The following is a 20,832-nucleotide window of genomic DNA, read 5'->3' as shown; positions in this document are numbered from 1 at the left end:
AAAATGCAAAACAAAAGAATTTGTTTTATATCTTTAACCGAAATATATGATTGTAAAATATTTCCAACTTACCACGCAACCATTATTTTAAGAGCATTCACTGAAAGTTTTCTCTTTTCTTCCCATATAGAATAATTAGAGAAGAAAAAATATATATATATACTAATATTAAAAATTCAAATATTGTTATTATATCCTTGCCGAGATTATAAATAGGCAACGTGGATGCAATTAAAACTAAACTTTAAAAAAGAAATCTTAAATTGATGTTAATAATTTGTGAAAAATAATATTGACGACGTTCTCTCGAATTAATTTTTTTTATCACATAGAAAATGTAACCCAATCGAATTAACTAACTCGTTGAATTTAGAAACGGGCGGTAACTATGTTTAATTATATATTTTTCTTTTTACTTAAAACAACAAACTAAAAATATTTATATTTCTTCACGAAATTTAAACTTACTTCATTGATTGATTCGCTCAAAATTATAGATCTTGTTAAAGTATTAGTGAAATATTTATGTTACTTCGTTAGAAAAAGTCATACGTTTTCCTGTAAAAAAGTAAAGAACTTACTTAATTAAAAATATCGCATTCATTGAAGGAGACTCGCACTTTGGATCACTCATCAATATATACATTATATATATATATTTATATATATATATATGTATATAATATATATAATATATATATATTATTAAGCAAAAACGTTTTACGATACGAAAAAAAAGATTTGTAAATGTTAAGTTTGCTTTTTTTTGTCCAAATCATTATATTCGCTCATATTTTTATAATTCTAGCTATAGTACATAAAACAAACACTAAAAATCATTCAATTCGAGTAATCCTATTTAATGTAATTTGTATATATAGTAAATTATTGTATTTAAACGTACGCTTACGCCTAGCTGCATACAGTTTTTTTTTCCTTCATTATTTGTTGTTGTTGATTTTCATTTTTTTTTTGTATCTTTTTTTTCTTTAATAATATATAATATAATAATATACTATGTCGCATATAAAAAACAATTACTTAGTATAGAGTATAAGATCGTTCCTTAGTTAAGTTTTTGTTTTTTTTCTCATATTTATTTATATATATAAACGTAAGATCTCGTCCGTCTCTGAAATGAACGTGTTCCCTCGTTCCCCGAAAACTGTAAAAAAAATACGATTGGTGGATCAAAATGGTTCTACATCAGAACGCATTTTCTACTTTGAAGCAGCAATGTGAAGGAGAACTATCTATTTTAAAAGATTTCTTTTTTTTATATATCTTTTTTTTCTGATTTTCTATTTTAGGCATCAATGAGAGATAATAGTTTTAGTAGAAATAACGCAACAAATATTAATAAAAAAAATGTAATATTTTAATTTTTCGTTCGGTTTATAATTAATCAATTGATTAATTAATAAATCACTTAACAAGTTGGCGCAAATGACGACGGCTATAACTATCACATTTTTTAATTTATCATGATAGCACGTAAATATTTTTTTTTGTTTCTTTTTTGTAACAAAAGAAAGCAATACGACAAATATACGCTACAACCGTCATAATCATTTTAATTTATAAATACTATTCTTTCATCGATCGTTTTGTAAATTTTACAAATAAATATATATATCAGTAATAATACATTTAAACAAAAATATTTCTAAAGAAGATTTAGAAGTAAAAAAATATGCGTCAACGTGTTAAATGTCGCAGACATGCGGGGTGTCACAAAAGTTGTTTTACCGAGAAGAAAAGTCCTTTTACGCAATCTTGCATAACGAAAAACATCGTACACATACAGAATTTAGTAAATAATAAATTTAGAATGTTTCCAATTCTCGGCAAAACGAGTCTTGGAACATCCTGTATATCTAGGAAAATTTCTTTAACGTAAGACGATTCTAATTTTTCAAGTTGCATCGTGTGTACGAGTGTATATTCTTATTTTCTTTTTTTCTTTTTTCTTTCTTCTTTTTTTTCCTTTTTTTCTTCAGACAATGACTTTACTAGACATTATTATTATTATTATATAATTAATTTAATGATAATTTTTTTTTCCAAGTAGAGTCAACAATGTATCGATCGCATATATATAATCGGCTATCAAATCTCACAACGCACCAAGGATCAGAGAGCATTTTGCATGTTCTTTTCTTTTTTCTTTTTTTTTTTCTATAAAGAGAGTAAGATAGAGATAGAGAAAAAGAGAAAGATGGATAGATAGATTGTTAAATAGAATGATCCCGGTTTTCGACTTACTCTGAAAAGTAAACCTTGTGGTCGATAAAAGTGCTGTAAGAATCTACTATTACTTTTTTTCAAAGTATAATTTAACGAATTCAATTACGAATGTTACAATTATCTCTATCATTTTAGAAGAAATTTAACGCTAAGTTGCTTATTCCTGTACACTCTTTTCTTTCTTTATTTAATTTTATTTGTTGATAATTATATTGCACTAATTTTCAGGAATATACAACTTGCCCAGAAATATATGAAATATGGAATGAGGATAGAAGAAATATATATATACATATGTATATATATGTATATATATTGGATCTTACAAAAAAAAAAAGATTAAAAAGAAGTGACATAAAATAATAATAATAATAAGAATAAGAATAAGAATAAGAATAATAATAAGAATAATAATAATAATAATAATAATAATATAATAAGAATAAGAATAATATAACAATATAATAATAATTATAATAGTGTGTAATGTAAATCTACCAGCCTTACTTGACAACCATTTGGAAACGAGGGAACACACACCGATCTGCCGCTTTTTCTGCTCTTTTAATCATAGCGGATTCCAAAGTGACTGTCCCCCTTTCCCCCAATTTAAGCTAAAAATGTGAAGTGTCATTTTGGTTGGCAGGTTTGAAGGTTCACCTTGTGTCGTGTCTGTGGTGTGAGATCGCGCCGAGTCACCGACAACAAATGCGGTTGCTCTAGCTAAAGAGGCACGCGACATCGCGATGTTGCTGCGTCAACAAAATAATCTGCTCCACGTTCCGTCTTCGCATCCTAAAATATTTCTTTTATTAATAATAAAAACTAATAAACAGAGATCTCTTCGAGATATTCGATTAGAAAGATGTTATATTTTTATTGATAACGATAATTGGGTCAAAGTTAAACCAAAAAACCTACCAACTCTTACATTGTACAATTAATAAAACTATGATGCCGTAATTCCATTTAAGGCTGATAAAATAAACAAAATATTTTAAATAATATTAATTATTTTAACAAGAAGAGATAAAATATAATCATATATGTAACCAATAGAGAAATAAAGTTAATTTTCTAAGAAAATATTTTCAAAGTAAATCAACTCGACTTTAGATGACAGAGTTTCCTGAGAATTATACAAATAATTTATTATAAAAACTCACCATACACGAGCTGGTAGAAGAGGAGGACGTGGGAGCAGAGGGAGGCACCGTCAATGTTGAATGATATTATCTACAACCGCGAAACCGCACGCGCCAAGACCAGCAGTTGACATCAAGCGAACTAATTCTCTCGCATGAGATGCTGCTACTTCTAGAGGTGGCCGACGAGGTAGATTGCTAGATTCTACAATGAAAAATTTCAAGATAAAAATGTCACGTGAAAGAATCAAATTTAAATAAACAAATGTTAAGCCTAATTTAATATTTGCAATCACATTTATAACTATAAACATTTATTATTAATTTATTTTAGATAAATATTAATATAAATTAAATTCATGCAATTAATAATAAATTTCTTCTTAATGTATCATTACCAAGTATTGCAGAATTCAACCTCGCGCAAACAGTTTCTCGTTGCTGAGGATCCAATTGCCAACCAACAGGCGAGTTCCATGGATTTGCGTATGCTAAGAGACTGAAAGCATCTTGCAACATTTTTTTATTTCCTTCATTCTTGCCATGCTGTTGTCTCAAATGTATCGATTGCGAATAAAGTTGTCTACCGAAGTCCAACATTTTTTCTATTGCTTGTTTATTACCACCGCATAATTGCTTTTTAGTTTTATTCGCAATAATGTCATTGTTTATGCTGCAATTGCCGTTTTGTTGTTGTTGATTTTGATTGGCACCATCGATCTCTGCGAACAGAGATGCAGAATCTTAATGCTCTCGAAAGTTTCACAGTAAAGTATAAAATAATAATCTATGGAGCTAAATGCTTATCCAATACAAAATTTCAAAACCTTCAGAATATATATCCTTTTTTTTATACTCACCGATATACGTAACTCAATAAAAGCACACATGCAAAGAAAATTCTTAATAAAAAATAAAATATATAATCGCTATTTCAATGTGTACGTATGTGTGATAATTACTTATATAACATAAAAAGAAAAAAAATAATATTAAATGGAGAGAAAGAATATTCCTCACCCATATCCATGTCTTCTCCATTTTGACACTTGAAACCGTTTGCATTAAGATTACCATTTTGATAACCATTACTATTCTTGATACCATTCATCGTACCCATATTATTATCTTCCATGTCGACGTCTTCTTCGATCTGGCCGTTAACAAATTGCTGCTCCGTGGCACCACCGTTCATCGTGTTATTAATATTCATTTCTTCTACGTTACCGTTCGCCGACGATTTTGCATAAGCTTTGGTAGATTGTATGACACTAGTCTGGTTAACGTTGCTACTAGTTTGACAAACTTCCGAATCACTTCCATTTACCATCTCGACGAACTGACGACATTTCAATGCGAACAACAAATTAGGATCCCGTTCTAGAAGTCCAGGGTATAATCGGCTGGTTAAATCTATTGCTTCGCCCATACGTCCAGCCAGTACGAGTTTTAAAATCCCTACAAATTAATATTACAAAAATACAACATTGCAATGATATGTGCCTGGTAATTATAACTGTGAACTGAATCAAAAAATGGGAAACAATTTATTTCATGATTTTTTCATATAATATATACATAATTGTAATATATAATAAATCATAAAATCATAAAATCAATTTGTTCAATTTTATGACTTAAATTGAGTAAAAACATTATTGAATGTTACAAGCACGCAATGTACACCTGGTTGACTCAATAGAGCCAGTTATAAATGTAATACAAATTTTAAAAAAAGAAATGGTCCATTGTCATAATTAGCGGCACATATCAATAACTAAATAAGAGTTAATAGATAAATATTATTTACCAAACATACTTACTTTGTCTATTTTTAATGGAATTGAAGTCCTCCTCAAAGACTTGGCCCGTGCTGTTGGCGAAGGCTTCGGCGGTGGCGCAGTACCCGTGATGGACGAGATATGTAGACACCATTCTGTCGAATTCGTACACACCTTCGTTACTCTCGAGACGATTATTCCATGAAGATTTTCAGCTAACTTCCCCGGAAGAGGTCTCGCAAGTCGAAGGATTCTTAATGAACGACATTGACAAGTGGAGGAGGAAGAAAAACAATCACGGAGAAGAAAAGGAAGCACGGCCAGAGAGTGCGTAAGTGTCACGGATCCGTCTTGCTTTTCTGGGTGAATACGTACTTGTGAAGGACGGCCTGCCACTGACCCTGGCCATGATCCGGCGTTGGAAAGTTTATGATCTGTAATCTCGTTCGTACGCGCAGTTCATTCATCATATCCCCGATGTCGAAGACAAATGGTGATTGCCCAAAGTTCGCATCCACTACCTCCCCTGGCGTCTGCAGACCAACCGTTGGATAGAGATTTGGCTGTAATATCAAACAAAAAAACAATTATTTCATCAATTACCTACAAAATACATCTATACAAAGTTGGATGAGGGTAGTAATAGTAAAAAAATCGGGTAGAGGATGATTCTACGTTAACAAATAAGACAAAAATTTGAATATGATTAGATTGTCGTTATTTTTACTAGCCATCTTTGTGCGAAATAGTGTTGATAAATATTAACAGTAATATGATTTAAATTTGTTGTTTATTACCTATATTATTATTTTACATTATTACCTCGGTAATATCGCTATTATCTTCAATATCGGTGAACACTTCTTCATCTTCTTCTACCATATTGCAAATAATCAAGTAATGTATCAACGTACTCTCGATTAAAATATCTTACTTTAATGTTAGACAAATAGAATCGAACTAATACCGTTTCTCTGATACACTATGACTTCTATGATACATCCCATAATAATGTCGTCAATGTTTATCAACACTATCTCTTATAATAATCGATCATAATAACTAGTCAATTATTCAAACATCAAAGTCGAATAGTATTTTCTCGAAAACACGAAATTTCAAATAAACAAAGGTTGTATTCAATTTTTATCTTATTTTTACAAATACAATTATCAACTCAATAATCGATATATATATACAGATAAAAAAAATAATTTCATTAAAATTATACTTACAGGAAGATCCGTAAAAGCTATTCCAAGGTGGTGACCATTTTTAGTATAAAATGCAGTATTATCAACAAGATTAACACCACAACCAATGACGTCTCCTGTGGTGAATGTAGGTCCATATGGTTGACCAGTACCCGACGAACAAAAGCTGTGGCCATCATCTCCATGGTACCCATATGAGTGCTTGTCCCATCCTGGTAATCTATTAACGTTCACGCCATGTGCTGAGAGCCCTATACCCATATATCCATCTCTTCCTTTGCTCACAATCTTCACTTCAAAATAATACAAGCCACAAGATGCAGGTATAGAATGCGTTGTACGAACACTAGCTGCGTCTTTGTGTGTTTTTCCATAACCTGTAAAAAAGAAATAATTTTAAAAGCGTGTCTATTTTTTTATTTTAGTGTATTTTTTGTTTCTTAAACATGTTACGCAACTTTTTATTAAACATTCCACAAAGATTTAATTTGTATTCAAATTCAAAACTATTGTTTAATAATAATAATTATTAATATTCCAAAATATTTTATACACACACACACGCACATACATACAGCAGCAGCACATACAAAAATCTAACATTGTTAAAAAAAGCAGAAGTATTATCTTATAAATTATGCAACGACAATGATGCTCACTTTTCATCTCACTTTTCCCTAATAACACGCACGCAACCATGCATATACGTTCTTCTAATACTTGGAATCTATATAATCATAGAAACACTTCCTCTTCTTACATGCAACGTGAAAATAATAATACACAGAATGATAAGAATATTAAAAGGTGATAAAATATATATATATGTTCGTTTTAAGAATACCGTATCGCTATATGCATTAGAGAAAGCTTAGTAATTACTACAGAAAAGTCAATGCACCGAATATTAAATATTTATACATACATATATTCATTGTATATACATAATGCACATATATTTTTAAAATATATATTCCAATTAGAGTTTCAAGCGAAGATTGATACGAGGAGAATATTATAATAATGATATTGATTATTGTTATTATAAGCAATAGAAATTATAGATACACATCTGCTTTTTTGTAGAAGAGTCTATTGAGTTTGAACTCTGAAGCAATATGAGTAGTCACGTCCATGAAAATCGATAATTTTTGCTTTCTCCTTTTTCTTTCTTATGAGAAACAATAATTGTAAAAAAAAATAAGCTTTTTGTTTGACATAGGAAATTAGAAATTAGCTCTTCAAACAAAAATACAAATTGGGTAAAGCTAGCTAGGCCTTACTACATAATCAAACTGCAAGTGGGTCACTATGTCACCACATCGCATCGATGCAACATTTCTAGCTTGCTTACATCTTTACATACATACATACATACATACATACGTACGTACGTACATACATACATACATACATACATACATATATACATATACAATAATATTAAAATGTATTTAGTAAAAAAAAAACCATGAAAATCTTATGTCCTCGTATCTATGTGTATTTTTCTCTCTTCTCTCATATATATATATATATGCACAATAATTATATACATATGATCTTTATGAATCATTTTAATTACATATATATAAAAAAAAATACAAAAATCAATACTTAAAAAAGATATCTTTTAATATGCTTCAAATATATTGTTAATATTCTATTAAATAGTATAATAATACAAAATGGATGAAAAGTGATGGTTGCTGATTACGAAATAAATCCAAAGAGCTACATAACGAATTATTAACGACAGAAATAGCGGCTTTACTAAGCGAAGACTACGAACGAACGTTCTAAATCTAACAACGTAAATCGATTTATGTAATTCCTAGATATCTCATAGGTCCTCCATTAACCTAAACACTTTTTTCTATCTTTCCTTTTATAGAGTAAGGTTAAAACAACATTAGAAAATTAATCACGCATCTTAGAAGAATCCTATTTCCGTATTAAATAAAACATTACTTAGGCTTCACTGCTGTGAATAAATAATGAAAAATTAGGTATTAGAAATGAAATTATTCATTCTAATATCGAAATGCATAATAGATGTCACTATAAGGTAAAGATTATTATTATTATTATTATTATGCACATTGCAATAGATTCAATGATGTATTATACGATTACTTATGTTTTTGTAATTATATAATATACAAACAAATTATTGACGTTAAATTCGTATACACAAATAATGTTCGTAAAACTTGTATATATAAATAAACATGTATATCATATACATTAACGGTCATTAATATTGCATCAGTCGGCCTAGAATTTAATAAAATAATATATTATCATTCAAAAATTTCGAGAAGTTAAAATAAATTAATAAAAATATACTATTTTCCTGCTAGTAAAAAATCCGTTAATGCACTGTTTAATGATCGTGGACGTATAATAAATACTCTGTTTTTATACTGGATACAACTTAAGACCTTCATGTGAAAATTCTCATGATACATGATTTCTCCTTACATTTGAATAGATATTACACCTACACAGTATACGTGAATAAAGAATCAGTAAAGCTTTCGATTATATGGAGCGAATCATGTAATAAAAAATGAATTGTTCAATAAGTTGGTACAGAATTTTTTAAATTTATTCCAGGAATCAAAAATTCGTTAAATTTCAAAATTAGTAAAAAAGATTTTTTTAATAAAGATAACAAAACAGGAAATAAAAATGAGAAAAAGTAGATGAAATACCGGCCATAATATTTCCCTAGAATATTTCAATGTCTTCCACACAGGACGAAAATATCAATTATATTAAAATATATATATTTCTAATGCATATAATCTTTAACAATTAACGTTTGAAATCTAGCAAGTCCTTGTAGAGGTAAAAAAGCCAAAGAGAATCTTCGATCCGTGTATTTCTCGCTATAATACACCTATCAACTACCAGAACGTGATATACCTATACGCGGTAAAAGATTCAAATGGTCAAAGTCATCTAGATTCTAATATAAAACTGTGAATCCATACGCACAAACGATCAATGAAGTCCCTACAAGTTTATTTTTCTTTCTACTTTATCTAAACACGAATATTTTCACGATCCGATATCAAATATACCGTTAAAAATTAAAAGAAAAATTTAAATTATAAATAATGTATCATCATAAAGAATGCAACGGTTTAAAAACGTCTGATTGGTCAATACCAACGTGAATAGTAAGAATTGACCTATTAGGAATCAGTCAAGACTTCGCCTACGTTAACCATTGTTTTTCTTTCATAATCTATTTTCATATACATTATTGCAACTTTAATTCGCAATATGATTTGCTAATATTTTTCTATAACAAATGTAAAAAACTAATGTAACAATGATAATGAAATTGTAATAGAACTTAGTATTCTTATGAAATTCATTTTTATATCTAAATGAACTTGCATCTAAGAAATATTTTTGAGCATATACATATATGTACATGTCGAGCCAAAAAGAGATAAGAGTGCGCGCGCGCGCGCGCACAAGTTGCAAGAAAGACGTATCTCCTTTATGCAAACGAAACTGCGCACAGTTTACTCGTATCTACACGTGGGATAAGTTCCAAGGCAGGCACGATTTAAATCTCGCTCTTGCTGGATACAATAAAGCCATTAGACGCCACCAGTCGTCGTGGTAGTCGTCGTCGTCGTCGTAGAGATCACGGTCGTCTCCATTTATCGAGAGATGATATCGAAAAATGATATGCTAACTGATATTCTTACATTAGATTCGATTAAATACCAGCATGTTTCTTTCTTTTTTATTCATTCTTACACACATAAGAAGCATATGCATGTATTTATATATATACATTTTATATATTTTCAAAATCAAATTATTTAATCGCTCCGTATTTATTTGGTTTTAAGTGAATAAATTTTAGTAGTAAAAAAATAAAATAATTTAGTAGTAAAAAAAAATAAAATCATATCGCTTTCGATTTCCTCACAATCAATAAGACCCAAAGCGATTAAACGGCCTTGCTATTTCTGCCGCACTACTACGAGCGATGAGACTGTTGTTCCAAAAATATTGTGGAATAATATTTGACATGACTCCACATTGCCTTCGTTCATTTCTTATTCGTAAATTGGACGACATTTAATAATAACTACACTAACGAATTACATACACGAGTCCTGTAAAAAACTCTGTAAGTGTAAATCGAATTAGACACTATTTTTAACATTTTTACCTACTTTTATTTAATATAAATTAAAAAGAAAAATATAAAAAGATGTTTTGTATTTTTTAATTTAAAAAACATTAACAAGTAAAATAAGAAATGTTAGAAAAAAATATAAATAACTGCCGCGTGTTCTTATCGTTCCTTTTCGATTACAAAGGAATCTCCATCATCGTCATTGTCGTCATTGTCGTCATCGTCGCATTGCGTTCATAAAATCGTATATTTCACGCTTGGAGAATTCATCGATAATAGGGATAGAATAGAAATGATTTGTCTATGTTAATATATTGACTTTTTTACGCGTGCTTTGTTAAGTAATAACGAATTCTTAGATATTCATTTTTAACTACAAACAAGTTATATTAATAATTTTGATTAGGTTTTCCATTACAAAATTATTCACTATTGTATTTCTCCATAGATAAGTTATCAAACATACATATCATACATGTACATATACATATACATATACATACATATACTTTGGAACATGCTGAACAAATTTGTGTAAAAGAAGTTAAAGAAATATTTAAAATACGATGTAAGATGGTAGATAAAATTGAAGATTATTCGAAAAGCGTAATAATTCCTTCGTCATGGTTGCGGTCATGATCGATTAACTCGAGAAAGGAAACAGGATATTATTAGTAATGATAATTATCAGAGTAGAGAAAGATAAAGATAAAGAGAGATAAAGAGAGAGAAAGAGAAAGAAAGAGAGAGAGAGAGAGAAAGAGAGAGAGAAAGAAAGAGGAATTAAGAACCACGCATTCGATAAAAACGAAATTGAAAGCTCTTTTCTACGAAGGAACCGTCGTTGGATTATTTCTTTCTCGGTTCCCTGTGTTCAACTGCGTACACGTTCATGCATTACACGCACACGCATTGCAATATACATAGCATGCAACGTTCGAACGCATTCACAGCTGTCCATTGAGAGAGATCGGAACGTATATTTTGTTATCTTTTATTTCTTTTTTCTTTCCTTCTTTCTCTATAAAGAAAGTTCTTTTTTATACACACACGCTTAATTTTTTTTCTATGCCGTGTACGTATTATGAGATTCGTGTACGCGATTTGCGTACATCAGCAGCAATAATAGCAACAGTAGTAACAACAGCAGTAACAGTAGCAATAAGAATAATATAATGAAGCAAAAGATTAAGCAAGTCCATCAATAGGTGTAGAACTTTCGCGATACAAGGCAAGGAAAGAAGACAACGAGAAGAATCTATCATCGTCGTTATCAAAGATAAAGTAAGCAGTTGACACGAGGAACATGTTAAAGTTTGCATCGACGCAAAGACAGAGAGACCACGAGCGATCAGCTGATTCCTTTGTTTAGGTCGCTGACACACGCGAAAAAAGAGCTCTGCCATTTTCAATCAATATTTCGCTTCTGTCCGGGACCAGCCCGACCAGCTCGAACCAGTCAATCGTTTTAATTAATCAAACGTTGATACTCGATAATTATTTAGATGTTTTCATTTAACGGATATAGTTGATTTTGATAAGAATTTAAACGCTTCTCCTTAGACGGAGGATCAGAGAGAGATTTCACGTACCTTTGTAATGAACGCGAAGATTATTTTGTGATAGTCCTATGTAGTTGTACTTGTCTTTTGGACTCCAAGATCTTGGTAATGGTGTTTCCTCCTCGTTCACCATCGGATATAGCATTTTTAGTCGATCCACAACTTGATTCTGTCCACAATTTGTCCTCGAAGGCTCCATAACAATCCGTTCCTCGCTGGTGGCCGCCATCATTGCACTCTGCAATCCCACTCTGCTGCCAGATAGAAATGTGATTGCGCACACGAATCGCGCAACTCGCCTTCTACCAATGAGCACATTGCATACAATATCTAGATTGGAAACACTTATTCGTAAATTTTGTTTCGAGAACGATTATCGACTTTCTCATATATCGATTATCTCGAACTATTTTCTACTCGTTTAATTCTTTCTTTATTTCTTTCTCCAATCTTGTTTAAACTTTGACTTCTTTTTCTCAACCAATCAGAAATTATGATTTTTATTAAAGCGCCATATTAAAAATATATATTTAGAACAGTCTTTAAGTATATACATATTTAATTTCATCTAGTCCTTGGTTCATTGCATAAGAATTTTATTAAAATTTTCATATACCTGAGCAAATATTTATTTATAAATTAATGAGATATATTTGGAAGATAATCTCTTAACAAGACACGAATTGGACATGTAGCGAACAGTGCCAACTAGCGATTCTCCATATTATCAAGAACTGATGTAAAAGACTGCTGGATTTTCACAATTAACATTGTTAATAAATTATTATTATATTTTTTTATTTAAAAAACTACAATGTTTAAACGTAAATTAAAAGCTATTGGATATTTGGAATGGGATAAAGTTAATGGAAATAGTAAGTTATTACACTTATTAAGTCTTTAAGATTTGCTTACGTTTCAATACGTTTTAATATTTTCTTTTAGTAAAGGTATTTTGAATGTTTTGAATTAGAAACTATATAGAAGATAATTAAATAAAATGTTTAAAACAAATCTATTTCTTAGATACTGAACATTTTCGTAAAGTTGTCGTATGGTTGGAAGATCAAAAAATCCGACATTATACTATTGAAAAACGCAATGATTTACGAAATATTAAGTCTGATAAATGGCCAGAGGTTTTCCAAAAATATTGTAAGGATGTCAATTGCCCATTAACTACTAATCCACTTGACCAGTTGGAATGGCTCATTAGACATGCAGTCAATTTAGAATATACTGATAATTGTAAGTCAAAAATATAACTTTGCTAAATATACTTAAATCTAATGTAAATTTAATATATATAATAAAAATGTTATATTTGTCATAGATAAAAAACTTAAGCAAGTTACTGAAAGTAAGAAAACTAAACAAGAATCTGTACAACCAAGTTTAAAATTAAAAAACCCATTAGATAATTTAGATTGTAAGTATTATCTTAATGTTTAATTTTGAATATTATATTTGATAAAATGTATTAATATTTAACTTTTTACTTCAGTTAACAGCAATGAATTTAAAGATGGCGTTAATGCTATAGCCAAACTCTTGAATATTCCACAACATACTAGTCATCTTGTTACACTTGAGGCTTGTAGCAAACTCGTATGTAATCGACTGAATGCAGCAGCAATTGCAAATCCTGATACTGTTATTGTCAAAGGCAAGCCATTTCCAATTACAGATACTAAATCTGGTAGTAGTTTAGGCGATGTTGTTTTAGATAATACTGTGTCATATTTAACGTTATTATACATTCATGATTTAAGGAATTTGCAAACTAAGATTAATGAGTTGATTGTTTCTGTACAAAATGTTACAGCCAATCCTAAAACTAATACCAAATTAGGAAAAGTTGGAAAATAATGTGTATTATATACATTTTTCTTATATAATATACAACAATAATGATCTATTTATACCTAATTGATTGTAATGAATCTAATATACATGCTTTATTAATGTCATTTGTAACACGTCATCAAATTTATTCGTTACAGATATTAATGAGTAAACGAGTAGTTTAAATTATAGACTTTTTCTAGTATAATGATATATTTTATAAATTATCATATAGTCTGAATTTTTGAGTACCTTGTTTGTTATGATGTGAATATATAATTGAATAGTAATTATCTTATCAAACTCTATAAATAACTATTAGAAAAAATAGAAGGAATCCTTCATTATCTTGATATTTTATTTAAATTAAAAATACTACTTGTCTTTATATGCAATTAGTATTATATAGAACATAATACTCATTACAAAGTTAATAATTTAAATTTTTAAATATCGCGGATCAATATAAAATGAATCTTTCATTTAAGTAATTAAAAACATCATAATGTATAGGATATTATAAGATATATATTTTAGTGTAATACATAAATAAATGGAAAATTGAATTGTATCAAAACAATTCCTCTGCTAAAGCAGTAATTAAAAAGTGATCTAACTTACTGATTTATATATATATATATATGAATTCTATTTAAATTATATATTTATATTCATTTTTTGTACTGTTGTGTTAATTTAATATATACACAACATGTTATTCAAATTTGTAATAAATTTGTGTAATACAAGCGAGATATAACATAAGTTATTTTTCTTCGTTCAATTTTGATATTAACATTAATTTTAAGTGAAACAATAATTGTGCTTATTGCTAATTGAATATTTAATAAAATTAATATTCTACAATGATATAATAAGTTTTGTTGTATAAGTACTTTACTATCCTTAAATATCATTAATAAATTATTTCACAATAAAAAAATCGAAATAAGATAAATATACATTAAAAAAATAATTTTTAGTCTTTCATTTTGAAAATTTTATCATAAATTTTGAGAGAGAAATATTATAACTATTTTAATATTATGCATTACAAATAAAATACAATTTTATGTTTTTTTTATATATTAATATAATAATGTCAATAAATTTATTAGATATAAAATATTTAAAGACAAAAATAATTATCATTTGCATTTTAAAAATAAGAACATTTATGTAGTGAACATTATTTTTACATTCATATTGATTCCTTAATTATTAGGAACTTCATATCTCAAGAGAAAAATTTAAAGATATATATATTTTAAAATTCTGAAGGATATTGCATACCTATATACTATAACAGAATACTAGAGGCATTTGTCATTTATTTATAATTACTGTTATTGACCGATTAAGAGTATGAAAATGTCGTTGATATGATCACAGTACATAATCTTAGAAATATAGATTTTATATAAAATAGTGATTCAATTAATAATATTGGAGATCGTAAAATTTATAGATATTTTTAACATATTCTACCTGTTTCTTTCTTAATTATTACATACGTAAATTAAATTTTATTATTACTAACATTTTAAATACTATAATAAATAATGAAACATTTGTGCTAGATATAAAATATTTTTAATCTAATTGTAAGATATTTGAATATGCATATTACTTAAAGATATATCCAAAAGATTTAGCATCCAATACAGCTGTAATTCATTGCTTAATTAATTGATAAGTATTATTATTTTCGCATAAAAATTGTTTTTATAATCTAACTTGCTTAAATCGTAGAAAATGGGTACGCCTACTTAATTACTGAAATATTGTATGTAAGACACAGTAGAAATGTACTCTGAAAAAAAAATAACTTAATTTTTCATTTTATATATGTATATATACACAAATATATACAATTATTTATATATTATAATTATTTTTTATATTTATATTTGTATATATGTACATTTATGCCTATTTTCTTATACATGCACTTAATCTATTAAGGCACTTGGTACTGTGACTAATCTTTTTTAATGTAGAAATTTGAAATTTGTTTGTCTGTTAAAGCTTACGAAAAAGTAATAACTATATTATATACATATTAATTTTAAAATTTGCTATAATTTTAAAACATATTAAATATGTGCAAAAATATAAATTAAACGGACACTCCAGATATTATTTTAGAAATGAACCCATCATTTATAAAAAGTGCTTTATAATGAAATAAATAACTGTTTAAATAAATATTACAGTACATATAATTATGGCAGAAATATATTATTATTATAACAATTTATCTAATCTTTTGTTGAGCTTATTAAAGATGTGAACAAATTTATCGATAATTGTAATATGCATATTTTAAATGTATGATTGATAAATATTGAGTATTTATATGAAAAGGTATAAAATCTTATTTATGAATAATAATTATTAATAGAATTTGATAGAAGCTAAAAAGATATATTCACCTTTATAATGAAGGTTTAAACAGCAGTATTTTTTTAAATTTTAAATTGATTAACAGTGAATTAAGAAAGTCTGCATCTGTTTCTATGCGCAGAAGGCACTGGCTGTAACCCTTGCCGAGTATTTCTTCCTTCATCTTGCAATGAAGCCTGTAATGCTCTAGCCAAAGCTTCATCTTCACTCATTGTACCTTGAAGGTTACGGAATACAACAGAATTATTGTGATTATCATTCTGCGAAACCATAGTATGTTTATTCAGAGTACTTAATCTTTTAAGTTTAACTGCCTCTTCTTTGCCAATACATGCATGATCGCTAGGATGTCTATGCTTCAAACAAAAATTACTTCCACAGTCGTTGCATTTAACCTGCACTATTTCTTTAACTTTGCATCCTTTAGATGAACACTTATTGGAAAATATTTTTCTACGATCCTTTCTAACATCAGATTGGCAGTCGCTGTCTATATGCATGCTCACAGCCAAATCTGGAGGATCCCCTCGTTTCTGTGGAACCGGGGTGTTACACAAAGGGCACACTGGCACCTGTATATCTTTTTTATAAGCGCTAGGGCAGGAATGATTTATATACGATATATGATCCGTGCAAAATATAGCTTCGCAAGCATCACACTTTAAAGGTAAAAAGTCTAAACGATTGCAAGTTTGCTCTGAACAATGTTCTCCTAAATTGGGAAATTCCATATTTCGAAATGTAGAAAATCTGTCTATAAAAACAAATGTCAGATAATTTTTATGAAAATTTATTTACATCTAAACAACAATGATAAAATACGTACCCTTTATAAGCTAATTTATATTGGATAAGCTTTATCACAGAAAAAACCAAATACATATAATTTGAACTTGCCACTCGTTAATATAACGTATACTACTTTTAACAAATTAGAAATATAAATAACTAAAAATTGGAATGAAATATTTCAAGAACTACGCACAAAAGTAGCTGTTTGTATAATACAGCTTACGGGTTTCTTGCTGGGAATATATACCACATCAGATTTATGTACAACTTGCAATATTGAACACTTTTACCGTAATCATGATTTCATCAAACTTTAATATAATGATATACGTATATATGCAAACTTGCTACGTCATTAATCTAACAATACAGTTATCAGCAGTACTCTTTAAGTCCTATTTTCATAACAGTGTATTTCTATTAAGGTTATTTTTGCTCCATCTAGCGACAGACTGGAGAAGTTTCATAAGGCAATATTCGTAAAGTTCGAAATTATTTTATAAGTAAAATTAAATGAATGTAAAGGATCATTAATTTGTATTAAATATTTCATAATATTTATAATTATATATGTGAACGAGAAATGTTAATAATGGTCTTTATTTACAATTAATACAAAATAATATTATACTGTGAAATATATGTTTAATGAAATTGTTTCAAGTTAATAAATACATATAACGATGTCTAATTTTCGTATAGTTATTAAACAACCAATTAATTTATTAAATTTATGCGGAAATCAAAGGTATAATATAATATATGTATATATATATTATTTATTTTCATTTGTGCGATTTATTTCTTTAAGTATATGTATAATAGTTAAGGTTATGTTCAATATATATATATTTCAATGTATTTTAAGAAAAAATATTTTTATTTGAAATAATTTAACGTTTTTTATATTTTATTAGATATTACAGCTTATTTCCAACTCATTATATTAAACCAATATATAATAAGGAAGAACAACAAAATTTACAGTCAAAAGAAATTAAAGAAATTCTTCATAAATCTTTTAGACCATCACTTACTTCAGACACATGCTCAGAATTTTATGATAAAACTTTAAAGTAAGTATTTTATGAGTATACATAATAGTATATTTTATTTGATATAAGAACTAATTTTTGAAATAATAATATTATATAATTTTAAATGTTATATATTTAATCATTCGTTCTAGTCGCTTTACAAATTATATTATGAGAAAAGGAAAAAAAGAGTTAGCAAGAATATTGGTACAAAATACCTTTGAAAATGTTAAAATAATGCAAATAAAGGATTATCACAGGGCTAACTCTAGTGAAAAAGAAACTATAGAATTAGATCCTAAAGTAATTTTCCTTAAGGCTATTGAGAATGTTACACCAATTTTAGAGTTAAAAAGACATAGGAAAGGTGGTATAAATTATAAGATTCCTGTAGCATTAAACCAACAGAGAGCTAAGTTTTTAGCAATGAACTGGTTAATACAAGCAGCAAAAAACAAAGAGAAAGATGTACATTTTCCTGAACAATTAGCGAAAGAGCTTATAGATGCTTTTAATAAACGGGTTAGTGTAAACTTTCTATTATACGCGCGATTCTTGTATTTTATTTTATAGTTATCTATTAAGAATAATCTTTAATAGAATATGGTATTTTTGTTTAAATGATTTAAATGATGAAATTACTTTCTATTTATTTAAAATTATATTTTTTTATTATAGGGTCGTGTTATTATGAAAAAACATGATTTGCATAAAGAATGTGATGCTAATCGTGCTTATGCTCATTATAGATGGATGAAACATTAATATAAATAAAACATTGTGTTTGTAAAACAAATATAATTCAATATTATAAACATGTATATTTAATCATTAATTAGGAAATCTAAATACGGTGATATTATTCATAATCACCTAATATACTTACAAGTTGTTCTTTATTACTAATTATACTGTGATTCACATATAGTTTTAATGGAAACGTAAGTGAAGTGATGTGTACATTTCTAAAAATTTTTATTATTGAGAAAGCAGGATTATTAAGGGGTTTAATTTCGCTAATCTTAGTATCAATGTCTATTCTTTTACCCCACTGATTGACATATGCAATCTTTATAAAATCATTATCTTTATAATATATGATACCAATTTGATTAGTAAATAATGCTCCAACTATAAACACTGGTATCGCAAATGAACTTGCTGTAAGAAAAAATGATTTTTTATTAATAGAGATATGAAAAAATGTATTAGATGTAACAAATAATTCGATCCCTTTTCAACAAATTTAATTAACATGCGTCTGTTATTCTTCGGAATAGTCTCCTTTATTAAGAATTAACCGATACACCTATTAATTTTTTGAATTACTTTTTATTATTGTTAAAAGCTTACCAATAAGTGGTACAAAGAAAGCTAATTCTTTTGATATAATGTTTCCTTGATATAATAGAAACATTATCGGCACTGTGCCAACAGTTTGTAGCATCAAATTTCGTTTAAATATATGAAATAAACTTGCATATTTTATGTAAGGATATTTATAAATTATTTCATATTCAGGATATCTCTTTTCTGTTAACTTTTCATCTTTAATTGTAGAATTTAATTCTGGAATTTGTTTTTCTTCTTTTACTGAAGGTATTTCACATAAAAATCTTGTGTCTATCTTAAAATGATTTATTTTGTAAGGTAATATTCGCATACATTGATTCATTAAACGATACAACATTTTGTATAATTTTACTTATCAATAAATTATAGTCGACAATTTACTTTGCTTGATAAAGATATTAAATATTAATTTAGATATATTAATTATGTTTAATAATAGAGACTTTAAACAAAGAAGATTAGATAGAGTGAAAGTGCAATGTAAATTTCCATATCGAGTTTTTACACCACCTGCGGCCTGCTACTGAACTAGATTTGAAAAAGCATACTCTTCAGATGTTTTATTTCATCAAACTATAAAGTACCGAATCACAAGTGGCGATACCAAAAAATACGCCTCGTTTCCACTCTATTATCGATTTTATTTAAGTCCATCATGTTGATTTCATGACACCAACAACGATTCACACCACGGAGCTTAGATAGAAGGAGCACGCACGGCATAGGGCATTTGGTATAAAATGTGTCCCCAAAAACAGCATCAAATAACATGTACATATTTTCACCACCAGAGTGGCGCAACGGGCAAGTAAATCTCTGTGACGTCACACAAATTGAAATTAAAAAATTAAATGTGCCATTAACTATTTATTTCAACATTATTTTTTAATTGTTAATTATTTATTTGAAAATCTGTAAACATTGGAATTGTAGGTTAAGTATAGCTTACTCTGTGTTATAATATTTTTAACCGCTAAATTTAAAAACTGGTTCGAGGCAGTTGCAGCGCACTCTGTAATGAAACTTTATTTGCTCTACTTCTCGGGGACACTTCTGATACTATACGTTCGTGCTCCTTCTATCTAAGCTCCGTGATTCACACCATGAGCACCTTTTAGCAGCGGGTTGCCCCCTCCCTTCTTATCCCCTCCACTTTCTTATTTGACATCGGTTCATTTGTAATGTCACAACAAAATATAAAAAATTTCAAATTTAATTTAAGTTGTAAGAGTGCTTGCTTATAATAATATAATAATATAATATTATTATTATATTGCTTATA

The 20,832-nt window shown here is 28.1% G+C and overlaps 5 protein-coding genes across 8 annotated transcripts; 2 read left to right on the top strand and 3 right to left on the bottom strand.

Moving 5' to 3' along the window:
- Positions 1 to 403: 403 nt before the first annotated feature.
- Positions 404 to 12,393, bottom strand: LOC122525872 (ran-binding protein 9). 3 transcript variants are annotated; one of them, XM_043648874.1, is made up of 9 exons: positions 12,148 to 12,393; positions 6,409 to 6,764; positions 5,549 to 5,736; positions 5,216 to 5,328; positions 4,413 to 4,850; positions 3,791 to 4,114; positions 3,414 to 3,597; positions 2,908 to 3,042; positions 404 to 558 (listed from the first exon to the last, which is right to left on the bottom strand). In XM_043648874.1, the coding sequence occupies exons 1-7, from the start codon at positions 12,347 to 12,349 to the stop codon at positions 3,464 to 3,466; spliced, it is 1,755 nt and encodes a 584-aa protein (XP_043504809.1). In that variant the 5' UTR covers positions 12,350 to 12,393; the 3' UTR covers positions 404 to 558; positions 2,908 to 3,042; positions 3,414 to 3,463. The 3 variants fall into 3 exon arrangements, with proteins under 3 accessions (XP_043504809.1, XP_043504806.1, XP_043504808.1); XM_043648871.1 differs by lacking the exon at positions 404 to 558 and adding an exon at positions 845 to 1,165 and having other exon boundaries at positions 2,755 to 3,042; XM_043648873.1 differs by lacking the exon at positions 404 to 558 and adding an exon at positions 845 to 1,165.
- Positions 12,394 to 12,689: 296 nt separating this feature from the next.
- Positions 12,690 to 14,043, top strand: LOC122525873 (RNA transcription, translation and transport factor protein). The gene is made up of 4 exons (XM_043648875.1): positions 12,690 to 12,992; positions 13,144 to 13,365; positions 13,451 to 13,546; positions 13,622 to 14,043. Exons 1-4 carry the CDS (start codon positions 12,932 to 12,934, stop codon positions 13,984 to 13,986), a joined length of 744 nt encoding a protein of 247 aa, XP_043504810.1. The 5' UTR covers positions 12,690 to 12,931; the 3' UTR covers positions 13,987 to 14,043.
- A 2,392-nt stretch (positions 14,044 to 16,435) lies between these two features.
- Positions 16,436 to 17,566, bottom strand: LOC122525874 (AN1-type zinc finger protein 2A-like). Of its 2 annotated transcripts, none has more exons than XM_043648876.1 (2): positions 17,195 to 17,566; positions 16,436 to 17,118 (listed from the first exon to the last, which is right to left on the bottom strand). In XM_043648876.1, the coding sequence occupies exons 1-2, from the start codon at positions 17,248 to 17,250 to the stop codon at positions 16,458 to 16,460; spliced, it is 717 nt and encodes a 238-aa protein (XP_043504811.1). In that variant the 5' UTR covers positions 17,251 to 17,566; the 3' UTR covers positions 16,436 to 16,457. The 2 variants fall into 2 exon arrangements, with proteins under 2 accessions (XP_043504811.1, XP_043504812.1); XM_043648877.1 differs by having other exon boundaries at positions 16,436 to 17,122; positions 17,195 to 17,561.
- Positions 17,567 to 17,784: 218 nt separating this feature from the next.
- Positions 17,785 to 18,993, top strand: LOC122525870 (28S ribosomal protein S7, mitochondrial). Its single transcript, XM_043648869.1, has 4 exons — positions 17,785 to 17,908; positions 18,078 to 18,236; positions 18,350 to 18,719; positions 18,876 to 18,993. The coding sequence occupies exons 1-4, from the start codon at positions 17,844 to 17,846 to the stop codon at positions 18,960 to 18,962; spliced, it is 681 nt and encodes a 226-aa protein (XP_043504804.1). The 5' UTR covers positions 17,785 to 17,843; the 3' UTR covers positions 18,963 to 18,993.
- LOC122525871 lies at positions 18,981 to 20,059 on the bottom strand. Its single transcript, XM_043648870.1, has 2 exons — positions 19,551 to 20,059; positions 18,981 to 19,358 (listed from the first exon to the last, which is right to left on the bottom strand). Exons 1-2 carry the CDS (start codon positions 19,885 to 19,887, stop codon positions 19,057 to 19,059), a joined length of 639 nt encoding a protein of 212 aa, XP_043504805.1. The 5' UTR covers positions 19,888 to 20,059; the 3' UTR covers positions 18,981 to 19,056.
- Between the last annotated feature and the right edge of the window lie 773 nt (positions 20,060 to 20,832).

Source organism: Polistes fuscatus, unplaced genomic scaffold (genome assembly GCF_010416935.1).
Source record: "Polistes fuscatus isolate 324 unplaced genomic scaffold, CU_Pfus_HIC Scaffold10, whole genome shotgun sequence".
Lineage (NCBI taxonomy): Eukaryota > Metazoa > Arthropoda > Insecta > Hymenoptera > Vespidae > Polistes > Polistes fuscatus.
Note: the sequence above shows the minus strand (reverse complement) of the source record. Positions and strands in the feature narration are given on the sequence as shown.

Coding starts and splice junctions, on each gene's coding strand:
- LOC122525872 (XM_043648874.1), bottom strand. CDS start 12,349: ATGATGGCGGCCACCAGCGAGGAACGGATTGTTATGGAGCCTTCGAGG. Junction 5,329..5,548: donor TGGCAGGCCGTCCTTCACAA/GTACGTATTCAC, acceptor CGAATTCGACAG/AATGGTGTCTACATATCTCG. Junction 4,115..4,412: donor TGGAGAAGACATGGATATGG/GTGAGGAATATT, acceptor CTCTGTTCGCAG/AGATCGATGGTGCCAATCAA.
- LOC122525873 (XM_043648875.1), top strand. CDS start 12,932: ATGTTTAAACGTAAATTAAAAGCTATTGGATATTTGGAATGGGATAAA. Junction 12,993..13,143: donor GGATAAAGTTAATGGAAATA/GTAAGTTATTAC, acceptor TCTATTTCTTAG/ATACTGAACATTTTCGTAAA. Junction 13,366..13,450: donor TTTAGAATATACTGATAATT/GTAAGTCAAAAA, acceptor TATTTGTCATAG/ATAAAAAACTTAAGCAAGTT.
- LOC122525874 (XM_043648876.1), bottom strand. CDS start 17,250: ATGTATTTGGTTTTTTCTGTGATAAAGCTTATCCAATATAAATTAGCT. Junction 17,119..17,194: donor TATAAATTAGCTTATAAAGG/GTACGTATTTTA, acceptor TTTTATAGACAG/ATTTTCTACATTTCGAAATA.
- LOC122525870 (XM_043648869.1), top strand. CDS start 17,844: ATGTCTAATTTTCGTATAGTTATTAAACAACCAATTAATTTATTAAAT. Junction 17,909..18,077: donor AATTTATGCGGAAATCAAAG/GTATAATATAAT, acceptor ATATTTTATTAG/ATATTACAGCTTATTTCCAA. Junction 18,237..18,349: donor TTTTATGATAAAACTTTAAA/GTAAGTATTTTA, acceptor CATTCGTTCTAG/TCGCTTTACAAATTATATTA.
- LOC122525871 (XM_043648870.1), bottom strand. CDS start 19,887: ATGTTGTATCGTTTAATGAATCAATGTATGCGAATATTACCTTACAAA. Junction 19,359..19,550: donor TTTCTTTGTACCACTTATTG/GTAAGCTTTTAA, acceptor TTTTTCTTACAG/CAAGTTCATTTGCGATACCA.